At 44.5% G+C, this 14,580-nt stretch overlaps 1 protein-coding gene across 1 annotated transcript in view; it reads left to right on the top strand.

Moving 5' to 3' along the window:
- Positions 1-2,456: 2,456 nt before the first annotated feature.
- The window catches only part of LOC148008612 (transcription termination factor MTERF2, chloroplastic-like), a 73,196-nt gene continuing 61,072 nt past the window's right edge, over positions 2,457-14,580 (top strand). Inside the window, exon 1 of the mRNA XM_087674163.1 lies at positions 2,457-3,227. Within this exon, the coding sequence (XP_087530289.1) occupies positions 2,587-3,227 (641 nt within the window). The 5' untranslated portion in view covers positions 2,457-2,586. The remainder of the gene's footprint in view (positions 3,228-14,580) is intronic.

Raw genomic sequence — 14,580 nt, 5'->3', positions numbered from 1 at the left:
GCTTTTGTGCCAATAGAGAATTAAAGCTAATGGGCGCCCAAGAAGTCAGGCATACCCAAATACAATGTCCAATACAAATATCTAAATCGTGCGCCCATGCGCATACAAAAATAATAAATAAATATCAAGCGCTTTGATAAATAAGCGCGACAAAATATAGGCGCCATGCCTAATGTATGCGCCCATCAAAATATTGATGATAACTTGAATGCACGCTATCCTCCAATGCTTTCCACTGCTACTGTTGCTTGCTCTACACATCAACTGAAGCATTCACAATTGTTAGAAAAATAATACAATTAACCGACAAAAGTGAATACCTAGCAGTCTTCAACTACATAAATAAATTGGTTAGAAATCAATCCTAACCTTAAATTATCACGAGTACGCACTCTAAACTCATAAATGTTTATTAATTTAAATATGTATTTTGTGGAATCACCCGCTATGGAATCACCCATGTACACATAAAATTAACAAAACACCCGAAAAGGATAGGCGTCCCCATCCACTTCTCGCACAAAGAATCCACTTTGTGTATGAGCCCCAGTAAATAAAATTTTACGGAATCCACCGCAAAACCTCACGAAATCCACCATGGAATATGCCTCCTGGCATCATACCCCGGCACGGAATCCACCGTGGAATATGCCTCCTGGCATCAGGTTGTCTGGTACTACTATTGAGTTCAATACTCACTTGACAAAGCTCAAAAGTTTCAAAGAAAGGCTTTGATAAATGCTGGAAAGGGCGAAAGTGATCGGGGGAGAAATGGGAGCGATGCATACCTCAATGAGTGGCTACCATGGAAGTTGCGAATGAAGCTTTCTTCCTAGGTTGAAGTGAATGTCAATGAAGCTCCTTGAATGCCCGCTTTGATACTGGTTGAAAGGTGGAGCTGAAAGCTATGGAGGTTCAAGCAAGAGCTATGGAGATCCAAGCAAGAAGAGAGAGAGTGATGTGTGGGAACTCCAATAGTCACAATGTGTGACTTGCCTTTCCTTATTCTATTTGTCCACTAAAACAATAAAGAATGAAGTGATAGTGATGATGGGCTTTTGCCACCTACATTGTACATGTATGCTAGTCAATATACAAGTGAATGTAGATGACTAGACATAGGTAGCCTTTAACCACAACAGACTCAAAATGGGCATTCTAAAATGAGTGTTTCTTTAGGCAAGAAACTAGCTATCCCCACGTAAACCCACAATGAATCATCCAATCTCTTCCTCTGCATGTAGCCCTAGAGGAGGAGAAAGGACATGCAATACCACTCACAATGGATCATCCAATCCCTTCCCTTGCATGTAGCCCTAGAGGAGGGGAAAGGACATGTAGTACCACTAACAAAGGCACTTCCCACCATGTTTAGCCTTGCTATTTCCAACTCTTACCAATGTTTTGAATCAAAAGTAGATTTGTTGGTCGAGTTTCTAAATAGAAGCATTTGAGAAAAAAATATTGTATATTAATGGAGTTGAAAAATCATTGACATAATAAAGAATCATCCAAAGATTTCAAAATTGACAAGGTCTAAGCCCATAATGCTTCTTGTGAGTCCAAGTAGTGTGACCAAAGTGCAACTATTATCAAAGAAGTTATCCTAAGAGAGTATGGCTCCCCCCCTAGGTGGCCTCCGAAGTAAACCCATGATACCTCATTGCTCAAAGGTTCATTTTCTTTGAAGACTATGTGCAGCACATGATGTCTATGAATAGCATTTATATCGACCACATTTACATGCACATCCTCCTTTGCATATAGCTTTGTAGTTACCTTTCGAACTCTCGGTCCTATGTGTATCATCACATTGGGACATACACTGCTTCTTTGCAATTACCCTTTTGTAGCCTTAGTCTAACTACATGATATCTAAAAACAACCCTTATGTTAGGTAGACCTTGGCTATTGTGTTGCCTTATTACCCCTGAACGATAGCTCAATTGGTAAGGACAATGTGTGCATTATGTATGGTTGATGGTTCAAGTGTTGGATGAATGGTTTAAGGGGGTACCTTCATTGATATGTGAGGCTAACTTGAAATGATTGGCCTGTGGGCCTTGGGGCGATGTTCCAAACAAAAAATAAACAGAAGTTGAAAGGTTGTATATTTAAAATAGTTGGACGCAAAATGGTTTTGTATAAATTCAATATCGAGGCTTAAATTGATACTTGTAATCAAGGGTCTACTTAGACCCCTTGAGCACCAACTCAATATGTGGTCCCATTACAACCATCCATCTTGATGATCGGCCTAGTGGAGCTATAATCACTTTTTATATTATATAAGGTGAAGGTGCGTTTGCCGTTCACCACTACTTGTGAGAATGGAAGACTTAATCTTAGGTTTGGCACACCATATCACTAACTACTTGAGCTAGTAAGTATTGACTAGGCATTTAAAATCGTTATATTGCCTTGCTATCACTTGATTTAACATTTCCTCCAAAAAGAACACAGAAAAGTGGAAGCCCAGATTTTTTGGATAGACCAATCGTGCATGTATGTTTTCCTGTTTGCCTGAAGGCATAGATGAAGTGAGCTTGAAGACATAGCTTGAAGCCTTTAGAACACGGCAATTCAATGGACTACTTAGACATAGTCCCGCCGGCGGCCTTGCCCTCTATTGCTTTGCCTTCATCTTCTTCACCCAAATTTGTTGTTCGGCTGAGGAGACTATGTATTGAAGCTGGATCAGAACATAAGCTTGTGGTGTTTTCCTCTAATTTCAGATCCCCTGTTGGTCGCTCCATCGGCCTTCACACTCAGAGACAAGCATTATGCCTATCTGCAGTAGCCCATAGCAGTCATGCAACAGAGCCAGACGTGGATGCTACTAGCCTTTCACAGGACTTGCCCCCTGAGCTTTCCTCCAGTGTGGTATCTTTCTACAGAAACGCACACAAACTTACCTCTGCTCATGAGGTATTGGAGAGTTTTATCTCTGGACAGGCAGCGCAGCGGCCCGATGAAAAAGAGCTGGCATTGCGGAGATCCCTGAGAGAGAGGAGAAAGATTGTGAAAGAGTTGATTATTGAGTTCCTAAGGGCTAACAGAATGGGGCCAACCTACTCCAAGACTCTCACTTCCAACATGGCGGAGTTTGTTGACCATATCATGATTGAAGCAGCTGCCTTGAAGAAGAAACCGCAACATGTGAATGCATCTTTCTCTTTTAGAGCGCGACTTTGCTTGGAAAAGACTGGCATTGCGAAGATTGTCAAGTAAGGAGCAGGACACAGATCATCAGTTATTGATATCCTTCTTTCTGTGGAGACCTTTAGTTGTAAAGTTGAAATATTCATGTGTGGTGATTTTTATCATCTGCTTCTTGCCATTTGTGCTATGCTACCACACTCAGTTTCCTCACAACTCATATTGTGGATGCATGACTCTTTATGCTATGTGGCTGGGATGCTTGCTAACACACGCATGACCTGATGCATGTTGGAACCTCTGCAGCCCTATGTGTGCTTGGAATTCAGACCCAGGAATTTCAAACCTGTTCCAATACTAGACTCGATAATGTTGCAATCCTTTACCAGAAAGAGAAGTCAGACGTTAAACTATTCATGTCAAATGCTGCATGCATTGTTTTCCAAGGTTTCTACCAAATTGTTGAATCCCTTGTGAGATGTACAAAAACCATAATGCAATCTTAGCTATAGGAAAGAAACCATTGAATTTTCACTCTCAGGATCATATTACCTGAAAGCGTGGATGTGTGGCCAATGGCTGAATTGGAAACATTGGATGACTTGCTAAGAACACGATCACAATGGCTGTTGCAATGTAAGCTGGTCCAAGTGCATTAGCTTTGTTTTCAAATCCTGTAAACAAATGGTAAATGCTACATGCCACATTGTTATGGCCATCTACACGCCCTTTACACTTCCAAGCATGGCTCACTCTAGGACAGCACTTGCATAGTATATGCATAGAAGGATTACTCTCCTTTGTTCTCATTTCTCTTGTTCATGATTTATTTCTTGTTCATTGACTATTTACTGTTCTTGTGATGGTGTTTACACTTTCCTCACTTTCCTTCTCTCCTTTTTTCTCTCAGCCCATCATACTTGTTGCAACAAGTTAGCTTGTTGACTACATTAGCAATCTACTCAAGCCAAAATGGAGAATAGTAGCTAAATGTAATAATGATGACAAGGTGACACGTGGAAGTGCCAGGGGGTGACTTATATGTGCAATAAGAAGAGAGAGCCCAAGTCAATAGGCTCTAGTGCTTTATCACCTTATAGGTTGCCTACAATTATCTTGGTCGACTAATGTGAGTGTATCCTCTTTCCCTAAGCGCATTTGGAACACCATAGAATGCATTGTCTAGGTCCTCTCTAGCACATTTATTGAGTAACTACACGTCTTCACACCTCCTTTGATGATCAATGAATGAGAGAGTATAGTGATACATGGATATTACCCATGTGCATGAACCATGGATGCTTCTTGTTGTATGGGGTACCAAACCTTGTGTTAGACTCTATGGCTATGAGAGTTGATATCTATCCCTTTATATTTTTCGACATTTGAGCAGGTTTTCCACTCTTGATTACTCATTACTCATAGGCACAGTGGACCCACGGACATTGTCACAGATGGGAGCTGATTGCTAGTATTATAGCCGAGTACATGTGAGCAACGAGGTGCATTAGATATGCTCAATACCCCACCCTCATAAGGTGCCACCAATAATCCATGGTGCTCAAAGTTGTAAGGCCCCCATTATGAGGAGAAGCCCTATGTGAGCGGATATTGGTCGAGTCCTGACTTGTATATCAGACAAGGTCTATGTGACCGGATGGCAAAAAGGTGACCGTTGTGGGTCTAATCTTTGGGTTAGACGGAGTGGTTAAGCTGGTAGCAACTCGAGGCACATTGCATCGATTTACAGGGTAAGGGAGTTAAAAGGGGCCCCTATTTTGGAGTCCGGGGGCCACAGAAGCAGCCCCTGGCTGCAGCTTGACGGTAAAGGGAATATTCCTTGGCCGACTAGTGGAGGCTCATATGGTAGGTTGGTCAGGTAGGCCGACTTAATTGCCTTCGCGGGCTATAAAAGCAAAAACCCTTCATAACGTCCATTTGCTACAGATCTTTAAGATCAATCCGTGATAGAGACTCTTTTGAGGATTTGGATAGAGATCATTCACTCTCTCCATTGGAATAAGAGAGGATGCAAGGTGGCTTTGAGATGATGAGGAAGAGAAGAGATGCCCTCGGGTGAACTTGGGACTTGGGTACTTTTTCCATATCGCCCTTCTAGATGGTCTAGCACTATAGCCCACTATATTGGTTGTTTACATAATCATTGTATTTGTGATGTACTTAAGACACTCTTTACAAAGTTCCTTGTACTTTGTAATTTTACTTTAGGGGGATTTCTCTAAAATTTTCTATTAACTTCTTGCAAAATATCTCCAAAGGTGTGGAAGAAGCTTGAGATTATGTAGGAGGTTCCATTGACCATGTGAGTTGTGATCCTCTATGGCTAGTTGCAGACTATTTAGTTTGAGCTAATATGATTTAACCATTTCTACTTTGGGTGAAAAACGTAGGATCAACTTTGCAACATGCAGTCTGCCCTTCCCAAAGCCCCTCTCGTGGGATTGTACTCTACAAGCTACCTTCAAAGTTTGATGGTGTTGCCAATGCTTTACGAGCTCAGATATTGACGACACCTATTTGTTTTGATCATATGACCTTGATGTTGCTTGAGCATGAGGTTGCTTTGCATTTATAGGGGAGTTTACCATCTCATTTTTGCAACAAATCTTTGGATGATTTTGATACTTTAGAGAGAGGTGACAAGCAACAGAAGAAGAAAAGTCAGTGTTGCCATTGTTGTAAGAAGGGGCATCTTTGAAAGGATTGCAAGAAACTAGTGGCATTATGGGAAGGAGAAGGAGAAGAAGAAGAAGAAGGCTAAGAAAAGACTCCTCTAACGAGTCGTTGTTCTTAGATTCGGACTTTGACTCTAGCCAAGTAGTGAAAGGGTCGGTATCTGCAACTTGCTAGCCCTAGTGGTGCTATCATCCCACAGCACTCTAGTGCGAAAGGAGTATGAGAGGGTGGTGGTGGTGGGGCATTTGAACCTCATCTATATGTAGGTGTGGTGGAGCCTAGGTGTGGCTTTCCACACGCATTGCCATTGACTAAGTTTGGCAGATTCAAATCTTAGAGTTGGTTTGTCTTTAGGTTCATGATGGGATGTTTGATAGAGAGCGTTCTTTTGCCCCTAGTATATTCTCACATGGGGGAACATTGGTGGTCCATGGGGGAATCCATGGCCATGATAGTGCTTTTCGGGAGATGATTCATGAAGTTTGAATAGGTATGGAATTTAGCTATTTCTACTCTTTGTGGTTTGGGATTAGTATGACCAACATCGACATCAGTGCCTTTCCTAGGCACATTGGGGGTGGCTTGATTATCCGTTGCTTAGGTATCTTGTTAGCAAATTACTTAAACTCATGAGTGAGTCTATGCATGTGTTACTAGGGTGGGCACACCATTTTTGTAGAAGCTTGATTTATTGGACTTGATTTGGGCCGATTGGTCATTACTGAGCTGGCTGACTTGATTATCTTATCCATGTATTGCTAGCTGACTTTTTGCTGGATCATGGCCTATTTATTGGCCTAGGATCCTCCTCCAATTATTCATCATTTGTAGGTCTTGTTGGAGAGAGAGAGTTAGTGCTCGCCACTACACAGCTGGTGACTCACTACTGTATATAACTATCTAATATCTTGGTATATGGATTCTATTTTTCGAGTACGCGTTTGAGTTCTCGCTTTGCAGTGTTCTTGTGTTTCTCTCTTTTCTTGCAATCTCTCTCGTATTGTGAAGTCTATTACAACATTCTTCTATGCTTCCATTGTTGCGTCCACTCTTTACATGTTATTAGACCATTGTGATAGGTCATGGAGTATTGTTTTCTGCTATTTGAAGTCTACCAATTGTGAAGATATGCTAGGGTTTGCACTGAGGAAACACAACTTGTACGACCAAGATTGAAACACAAAGACTCAAACAGAGACAAGCAAAACTCAGATCCTAAACGCAAAACGCAAAAAATCAAAAACTCAAAACTCAAACACAAAGATAAACATAGAGAGTAGAAACTTTGAAGTAAATGAATGCTGTAAATCAATCTAAGAGTGTATAGAATGCCCGAGGGCAGAGCAATGTAGTGTCAGAGAGTGACGTCCACTAGAGAGGGATCCCAAGTGTAGTAACCACTAGTTGGAGATGAGAGAGTGCTGAGGCAGAGAATTGTCAAGCAACCAACAGGAGAGGTGTTTGTTGATGTAGAGAGCTTGTTGGACAGCAAAAATGCAGATACTACAGCAGTCGCTTGGTGGGAGAGATGGCTGCAGCTTGTCGCTTGGCAATAGATGTGGAAAACATAGGTTGATCAGGTGCTACGATGACGTATCAGATGGAGACCTCCAAACAGCAGGGCGATGGCTGAAAATAGGTTACCTAGGGTTGGATAGTGATGGGTTGTAGTCATTGATGGTTGAACAACATATTGTAGGTGGCTGATTGCTGAAATTTACATGGTAGAGTGAGAAACCTGCACAATTTGTGTTTTTCATTAATTAAGTGTGTTTTGGGGCTCTTTAAAAATGCTAATTAGTTGTAAAGCGTGTTTTAGCTCAACACTCCCTTGCAAGTCCAAAACTGAGCCTAAAAGGAAAGGCCGGCAATGTTTACCCTAAGGCATCCCACCCCAAAGCAGGCAGGGCATCTGACAAAGGGTGTACGTTGATTGTCTAGTGGCCTACCAAGACTACAGAGACGATGGTTATTTTACCAAGGGAGTCCAAGTAGTCACCTCAAAGATGATAAGGCATTGGCCAAAGGGTGCTATCGTTAGCTGCCCAGTGGCCTACCAAGCTCTACAAAGGCAGATGGAACCACATTGAACTTTTTTTTTTGGTGGAAAGTTAATTTTAGGTGCGGCGGCTGATTGGGTTGTTGAGAAACCACATCATTCTGTACAGTTTTCCTTTTTCATTTCCATTTTAGGTTTCAGTTTCCAGCTCCAAAAAGACTTTCTAGGGTCTTTCGAAAGTGTCAGAGAATCCACAAATGATGGCTGAAGTATACCAAAGGAGGAGGAGCCCCATCAATATATAGGCATAAAATGGGTGGAGCAATAAATGCAGTCGGCCAGCATTCCCCAGCCCTAAAAAGGGTACCAAAAAATGCTAGAAAAAATACTACAAAAAGTCCACAGCCTCTGCAGCACAGACTCACACCTGAGCTGACTAATCTGCTAACACCTTCTCTCAGATCAGGGGTGATCTGATACAATACAATAGTACAATGATGGGGAATCATAAACTATACAACGTAGGACCACCAGAAGAACCATGGATATCCTAGCAATGAGTGGCCTTGGAGATTATCTGACGTCGATGCGAATCATAACAACACGGTACACCACCTGAAAATAGAGAAGAATCATAACAACACCACCTGAAAATAGAGAAGAATCATAGCGGCTCTCTGTGTTATGTCACCTATGTCACTTAGAACATACAAGACTAATATGCCAAACATGTTTCTGAACATGTGACCATGGAATCCACGCCTTTGGCCAGAATCGCCAAAGTGTCCCCTCATTTGGGCTCCAGACAAAACCCTCCGGCTCTCTGTCAAGTAACCAGCCCATCATGAACTTGGATGTCAATTCTAGCTCCAGGATTTGTACCTGCCAGATTTTGGTCTATACGTCAGGGATGTCCCTCTCTGGATCTTGTGCATCTGTATAGACATATAGATGAGGCACGGCTACTCCATCTCACCACCCTCTCACACTCCCTCTCTGGCACTGGAGAGTCGTGAGGGATGACCACATCACCACCACTAGAAAGCAGATGAGGAAGGGGCCACTAAGCTCTTCCCATGATCCGAAGAAGAGGATCCCTTCTGCGCCCTTGGACTTCGCCTTGGCTGGAGGATCGGAATCGGAACCTGAGGCAGAGGAGGACTCGTCAGAGGAGTCCGCATCCCGCTTCGTCTTCTGCTCCTTTTTCTTTTTGGAAGCCGCTAACTCTTTGTAGTCCTTCCTTAAATGACCTTTCTTGCCATAGTGGTAACATTGGGCCTTTAACTTCTGCTTCGTCGAACCCCTCTCTGAAGCTGCAAGAGCCTCACTTGAACCTCCATGGAGCGTATCATCAGGGGATGTGTAGGGAGGAGCCATCTGGAGAGGATTGAAAAAAGAAGTAGAGAAAAGAAGGGATTGGGAGAAGGAACACAGCCAAACCACGAGCATAGATTGCAAAAAGCAAGAGTTCACATGTAGTATAACCCAAAAGCTGATCAAAATAAGCCAAATTCTACTGCACAAAGTCAAAAAATCAGTTCAAATCTGCTAGAAACAGCAAAAACGGCCTGTTCTGCCAGTTGCCCAGCCCAAAAGAGTGCTGTAAACAGCAAAACGCAGGCTGCACACTGCCTAAACAGGTGTAAGGAACTGTTGCCAGCAGCCTGATGAGGAAAACACAGGCAGCAGGAGGTGTTGGACAGGCAGACGATGCAGATGCGGATGAAAACGCAGAGTATGGAAGCCAAAATCTGGTCGCAATCAGGTTGACAGCAGTCGCCAGGGCAGCAGAAGGGTAAATCAGTCCTGTACACTAGGGGAGGAGGAGCCCTAGCAATATATAGGCATAAAATGGGGGAAGCAATAAATGCAGTTGGTCAGCATTTAATGCTGGTTGGCCAACATTAAATGCTCCCCAGTCCTAAAAAGGGCACCAAAAAATGCTAGAAAAAATACTACAAAAAGGCCATAGCCTCTGCAGCACAGATTCACACCTGAGCTGACTAATTTGCTAACACTTCCATCTTCAGAGACTGTCTATATTTGTATTTTCAGTTTCTGGCTCTTCTATCTTCTTTGATGTCACTCCTCAGTAGTTCGCGTCAATCTTCAGACATGTTTGGAGACTCAGAGGTTATTTATCCTCGGTTGACAATCTCCTTGCTCCAGGCATCACAGTCATCATCCTTGCATCGTGGATTTAGAGCCTCCTCTTCGACGACAGTCTCCTTGCTCCAAGCAACACCTCATCATCCTTGCGTTTGTAGACTCAGAGGCTTCTTTGGTAGTCTCCTTGCTCCAGGGTATCCTTCGTGCTATGGCACCTTTGTATTAGATTCACTTCATTATTTCGTTTCATTCATCTGAGTTTCTCTTCTCTTCTCTTCTCTTCTCAGTGTTTGCTGTACACACTCCGTATTCCTCCTTCAAACCCTACTCTCTCTTTGGTTGCTCAATCATTTCTTGAACTAAGTAACAATGACCCAAAAGACGGGAGTAGGGGTGGTACATCCAACACATCACAAAACAATACAAGCTTACCCAACTACTTGAGGATGTTGATGATGAGGGAAAGGCGACGAAGTATCGCGTGAAGAAGGATGGTGGTGCAATCCACCAATGGAAAGCGTTAAGAATCCATATAGTGGTGCTTTGCACAATGAGATGCATAGTATGCTACATGTTGAAGAATGCTCATGCAGTAGGTGCCACTTGGGTAGTCCCTCGTGGAAAAATTGTTCACTTGCCCAAGCGCCCTGGTATAAAGATAATGAAATAATGCAATGCATAGGGGAAGGTACAACAGGGGGGGGGAAGGCCGATGTCGAAGACTAGTGCCGAAACTTGTAGAATATCAAGAAGGGTAGGAACCCCCCTCTCAACTTGGATATTGATGCCGAAGAGGAAAGAGAAGCTTGAGGATGTCGGTCTTTGTGTGGTGCTGAGAACCATATAAATGAAAATGATGAAGCATCTCTATCTACTGAAAGAGCAAGGATAGAAGTCATTGCCATGATAGCATCAATAGAGATGTTGCACAATTTGTCGCGGGAGGAGAATCCTCCATGCTAGTATAAGAGCAAAACTCCAAGGTCCTGTTCATTATGTAGACTGTTGTAGTAACTGCTTCAGTCCAGTAAAAATCTGGCAAATCTTTTTCGTTGAGTATGGCACGAGATACCTCTCCAATATGCTTGTTTTCCCTTTCTGCAATTCCATTTTGTTGTGGGGTATGACTACATGAATATTGCTGCTTTATGCCATGCTTCTGCAAGAACCTTGCAAACTCATTTGAGAGGTACTCTCCCCCTCCATTTGACCTTGGCATTTTATTTGCAGGCCTGTTTCTTTTTCAACCATAGCTTTAAGAGTTTTGAAATGCCCAAACACTTCACTTATCTTTTTCATAAAATACACCGAAACTTTTCTGCTATATGTCAGAGTGCAGCGGTGCGCAAGCGCAGGACTGAGAGAGAGAACGCAGAGAGAGAGAAGAGAGAGAAAGAGACAGTAGGAGATGAAGATCTGCTGTATAAAGTGTGCTGTATACAAAGATATGCAGATATATACACGGGCGCAGTGCGCTGGACTGCGTGTCTCCACCTCGACGATGCAACCTGCTGTTCACCTCGAAGTCCGCTGCAGTCTGCACTGTCTCCTGTCTGAAATCTGCGAACAGAGACCGAATCTGCACAAGCCACTAGCCTGTAATCTACGAGCAGAAGAATGTGGGCAGAAGACTGAAAACTCGGCTATAAATAGCAAAAAATTTGGGCGCCAGAAAATGCAGGTCGGCTGCATTAAATGCAGCTGACTGTATTGCAGCAAGTCGGACTGCCACGTGGCAGTCCGACTGTACAGTCCGACTGGAGTGTGCAATCCAACCAGGCAATGATCTCTAACACCCCCTCTCAGAGCTTGGGCGGGGCAGAAGCCTGAGGGATCTGGAATGTCTCCAAAGTAGAGCCTGGGGAAGTGCCTTCGTAAACAAATCTGCAAGATTATCCTCCGTCTTGCAGTACTCCACGGTGATGGTCTCATCCAGAAGCTTCTCTCTGATGAAGTGGTACTGGATCTCTATGTGCTTCGTCCGGGCATGAAAAACAAGATTCCGTGCCAAGGCAATGCAACTCTCATTGTCGCATTGCAGCAAAGTAGGACGAGTCTGGGGGCAGCCAAGCTCCTCCAGCAATCTCCGAAGCCACACAGCCTCACATGTGGTGGAAGACACGGCCCGATACTCCGGCTTAGTGATGAAAGGGCCACCGTGGGCTGCTTCTTGCTACTCCATGAGATAACACCTGCACCCAAGGTAAAACAATAACATGTAGTAGACCGCCTGTGGTCCACATCACCGGCCCAATCCGAGTCGCTCCAACCTGCAAGAACAAGATCTGAACCACTTGTGCCTGCGGGGTAATGAATCCCTAAATTAGACGTCCCCCTCAAATACCGAAGTATCCTCTGAGCTGCCTACCAATGCACCGTCTGAGGTGTTAGACAGATCATAGCCTGCACAGTCAGTCGGACTGTGCAGTCGGACTGCCACGTGGCAGTCCGACTGTCAGCAGCCCAGTCGGCTGCATTTAATGCAGCCGACTTATTCCAGGCTGCGCCCTATTTTTTGGCGCCCCAGTTCGTGGCAGTTTTCGACTATTTATAGTCGACATTTCCAGCAGTCTGGTCACTCTTCTCTGTTGCAGATTACAGACCGGTGCCGCGCAGTTTTCTGTCTCTGTTCACAGATTTCAGACAGTAGACAGTGCAGATTGCAGCAGACTTCGAGGTGGACAGCAGGTCGCATCGTCGAGGTGGAGACACGCAGTCCAGCGCACTGCGCCCGTGTATATCTTTGTATTCAGCATTCTTTATACAGCAGATCTTCATTGTCCACTGTCTCTTTCTCTCCCTTCTCTCTCTCTCAGCCCTACGCTTCCGCACCGTTGCACTCTGACATGGTATCAAAGCAGTGTTTGAGGGCTGACTGAGCGCAGAATCAACCTGAAGAGGAGTTTCCATCACGACACAAATTTGCGTTTTTTGCGTTTAAGGGCAGACAGGAGGGCTGCGCCTTGGAACAAGGCTGAAACGAGTGTGGGCGCACAGGAAAGGAGTACAGGTGGTGGATTTGCTGCTGTTTACTGCTGTTTGACGCGGAGGAAGTTTGAGTTTTCAACCTAAAAGTGCAGGTTTTGCTTTTTCATCGCCTCCGGCGGGTGAAGAAGCTTCGGGACGTAGAAGAGCCTTGGCAGGCTGAGTTTACCCAGTCAGAGGGGGCTGCTTTTGTGTTTGAGAAGGCATTGCAGGTGAAGATGTCTTCAAAGATGGACTTGGAGTTCTAGGCGATTATGGATCGGAAGGTGCCTATCTTATCGGCTCTTCCTACAGATTAGAAGCTCGACGGCGACAACTACCGCATTTGGCGCGTTATGATGTTGGCCATCCTTGAGTCCTATGATTTGGCGGAGTTGGTACAGGAGGATATTGACTGGCCTTCGGTTAGAGATGAGTCCAAACTCTCTTCCGATGCTCTTGCGGAGTTGGCCAGGGCCCAGTCTCATTGGGACAAACTGAATGCCAGGATTCGATCCTTTCTCTTTCTATCATGCACTACAGCCGTGATCGCTCACATCGAGCACTTGACGGTGGCTCGTGAGATATGGCTGGAGCTTGATCAAATGTACAATCGGATGACCCTGATGAAGAGGGTTTCTTTGGAGGTACAGATGCGGACCTTGTCCGTCAATAAGTCTTCTTCGCTAAGGGAACACATTAACAAGCTAAGGCAGCTACAGATGCAGGTTCAGAATGCGGGGAAGCTGATTTCCTCCGAAGACATGGCGATCACACTACTGTCCCAGTTGCCGCCATGATTCGGTACATTTTACTCTGCCCTCATTGCTTCTGGGCGAGAGTCTACTCTTCGGTGGGAAGAGTTGGTTCCTATGGTCTTGGACCAAGAGGAACAGTTAAAGGGACAGAATGCTTCCAAGTCGGAGGCGTTGACAGGTCAAGCCTCTCAGAAGAAGGGGAAGGACCAAAAGAAGAAGAAGGGGGATAACAAGTCCAAGAAGGACAAGGACAAAGACTCTACATGTCATATTTGTGAAAAGACTGGCCATTGGAAGAAGGATTGCCCTGACAAAGACACGAAGGACACCGAGAAGAAGGATACCAAGGATTCTGGAGCGGTTGCTGCACCCTCATCAGCTGCATTTCTACATCTAGTTGTCATTGAGGACGCTTCACCGAATGCTTCTGATGCTGCGATGACGGTTCCCCAGGATCGAGAGTGGATTGTTGATAGTGGTGCCTCACGGCACATGACTCCTTCATCAGATGGTGTTGCCCAACTGCGACCTTCGCGTGGGCAGGTTCTCATTGGAGACAGCTCTTCAGTTTCTGTTGCAGGTCGGGGTAAGATGCAGCTTATTCCGGATGGCCGAGGTAGCACCCATACCTCAGAGGTTTTGCATGTACCAGGATTAGGGTACCATCTCCTTTCAGTTCATAAGATTTGCTCCCTTGGTCTTTTGGTGGAGTTTGACAGTTCTACTGTGCGAGTCCTTCATCGTGAATCGAGGAAGGTTCTATCATCTGGATATGAGGAGAACGGCATTTACAAACTGAAGTCTTCCACTGCCCTCTCTACTCTTCTTCTTACCTCACAGTCACAGTCTGAGTTATGGCATGCTCGGTTTGGTCACCTGAACTATGACTATCTT

This window comes from Lygodium microphyllum, unplaced genomic scaffold (genome assembly GCF_053477565.2).
Source record: "Lygodium microphyllum isolate KBCC unplaced genomic scaffold, Lygodium_microphyllum_v1.1.10 scaffold_117, whole genome shotgun sequence".
Lineage (NCBI taxonomy): Eukaryota > Viridiplantae > Streptophyta > Polypodiopsida > Schizaeales > Lygodiaceae > Lygodium > Lygodium microphyllum.
Note: the sequence above shows the minus strand (reverse complement) of the source record. Positions and strands in the feature narration are given on the sequence as shown.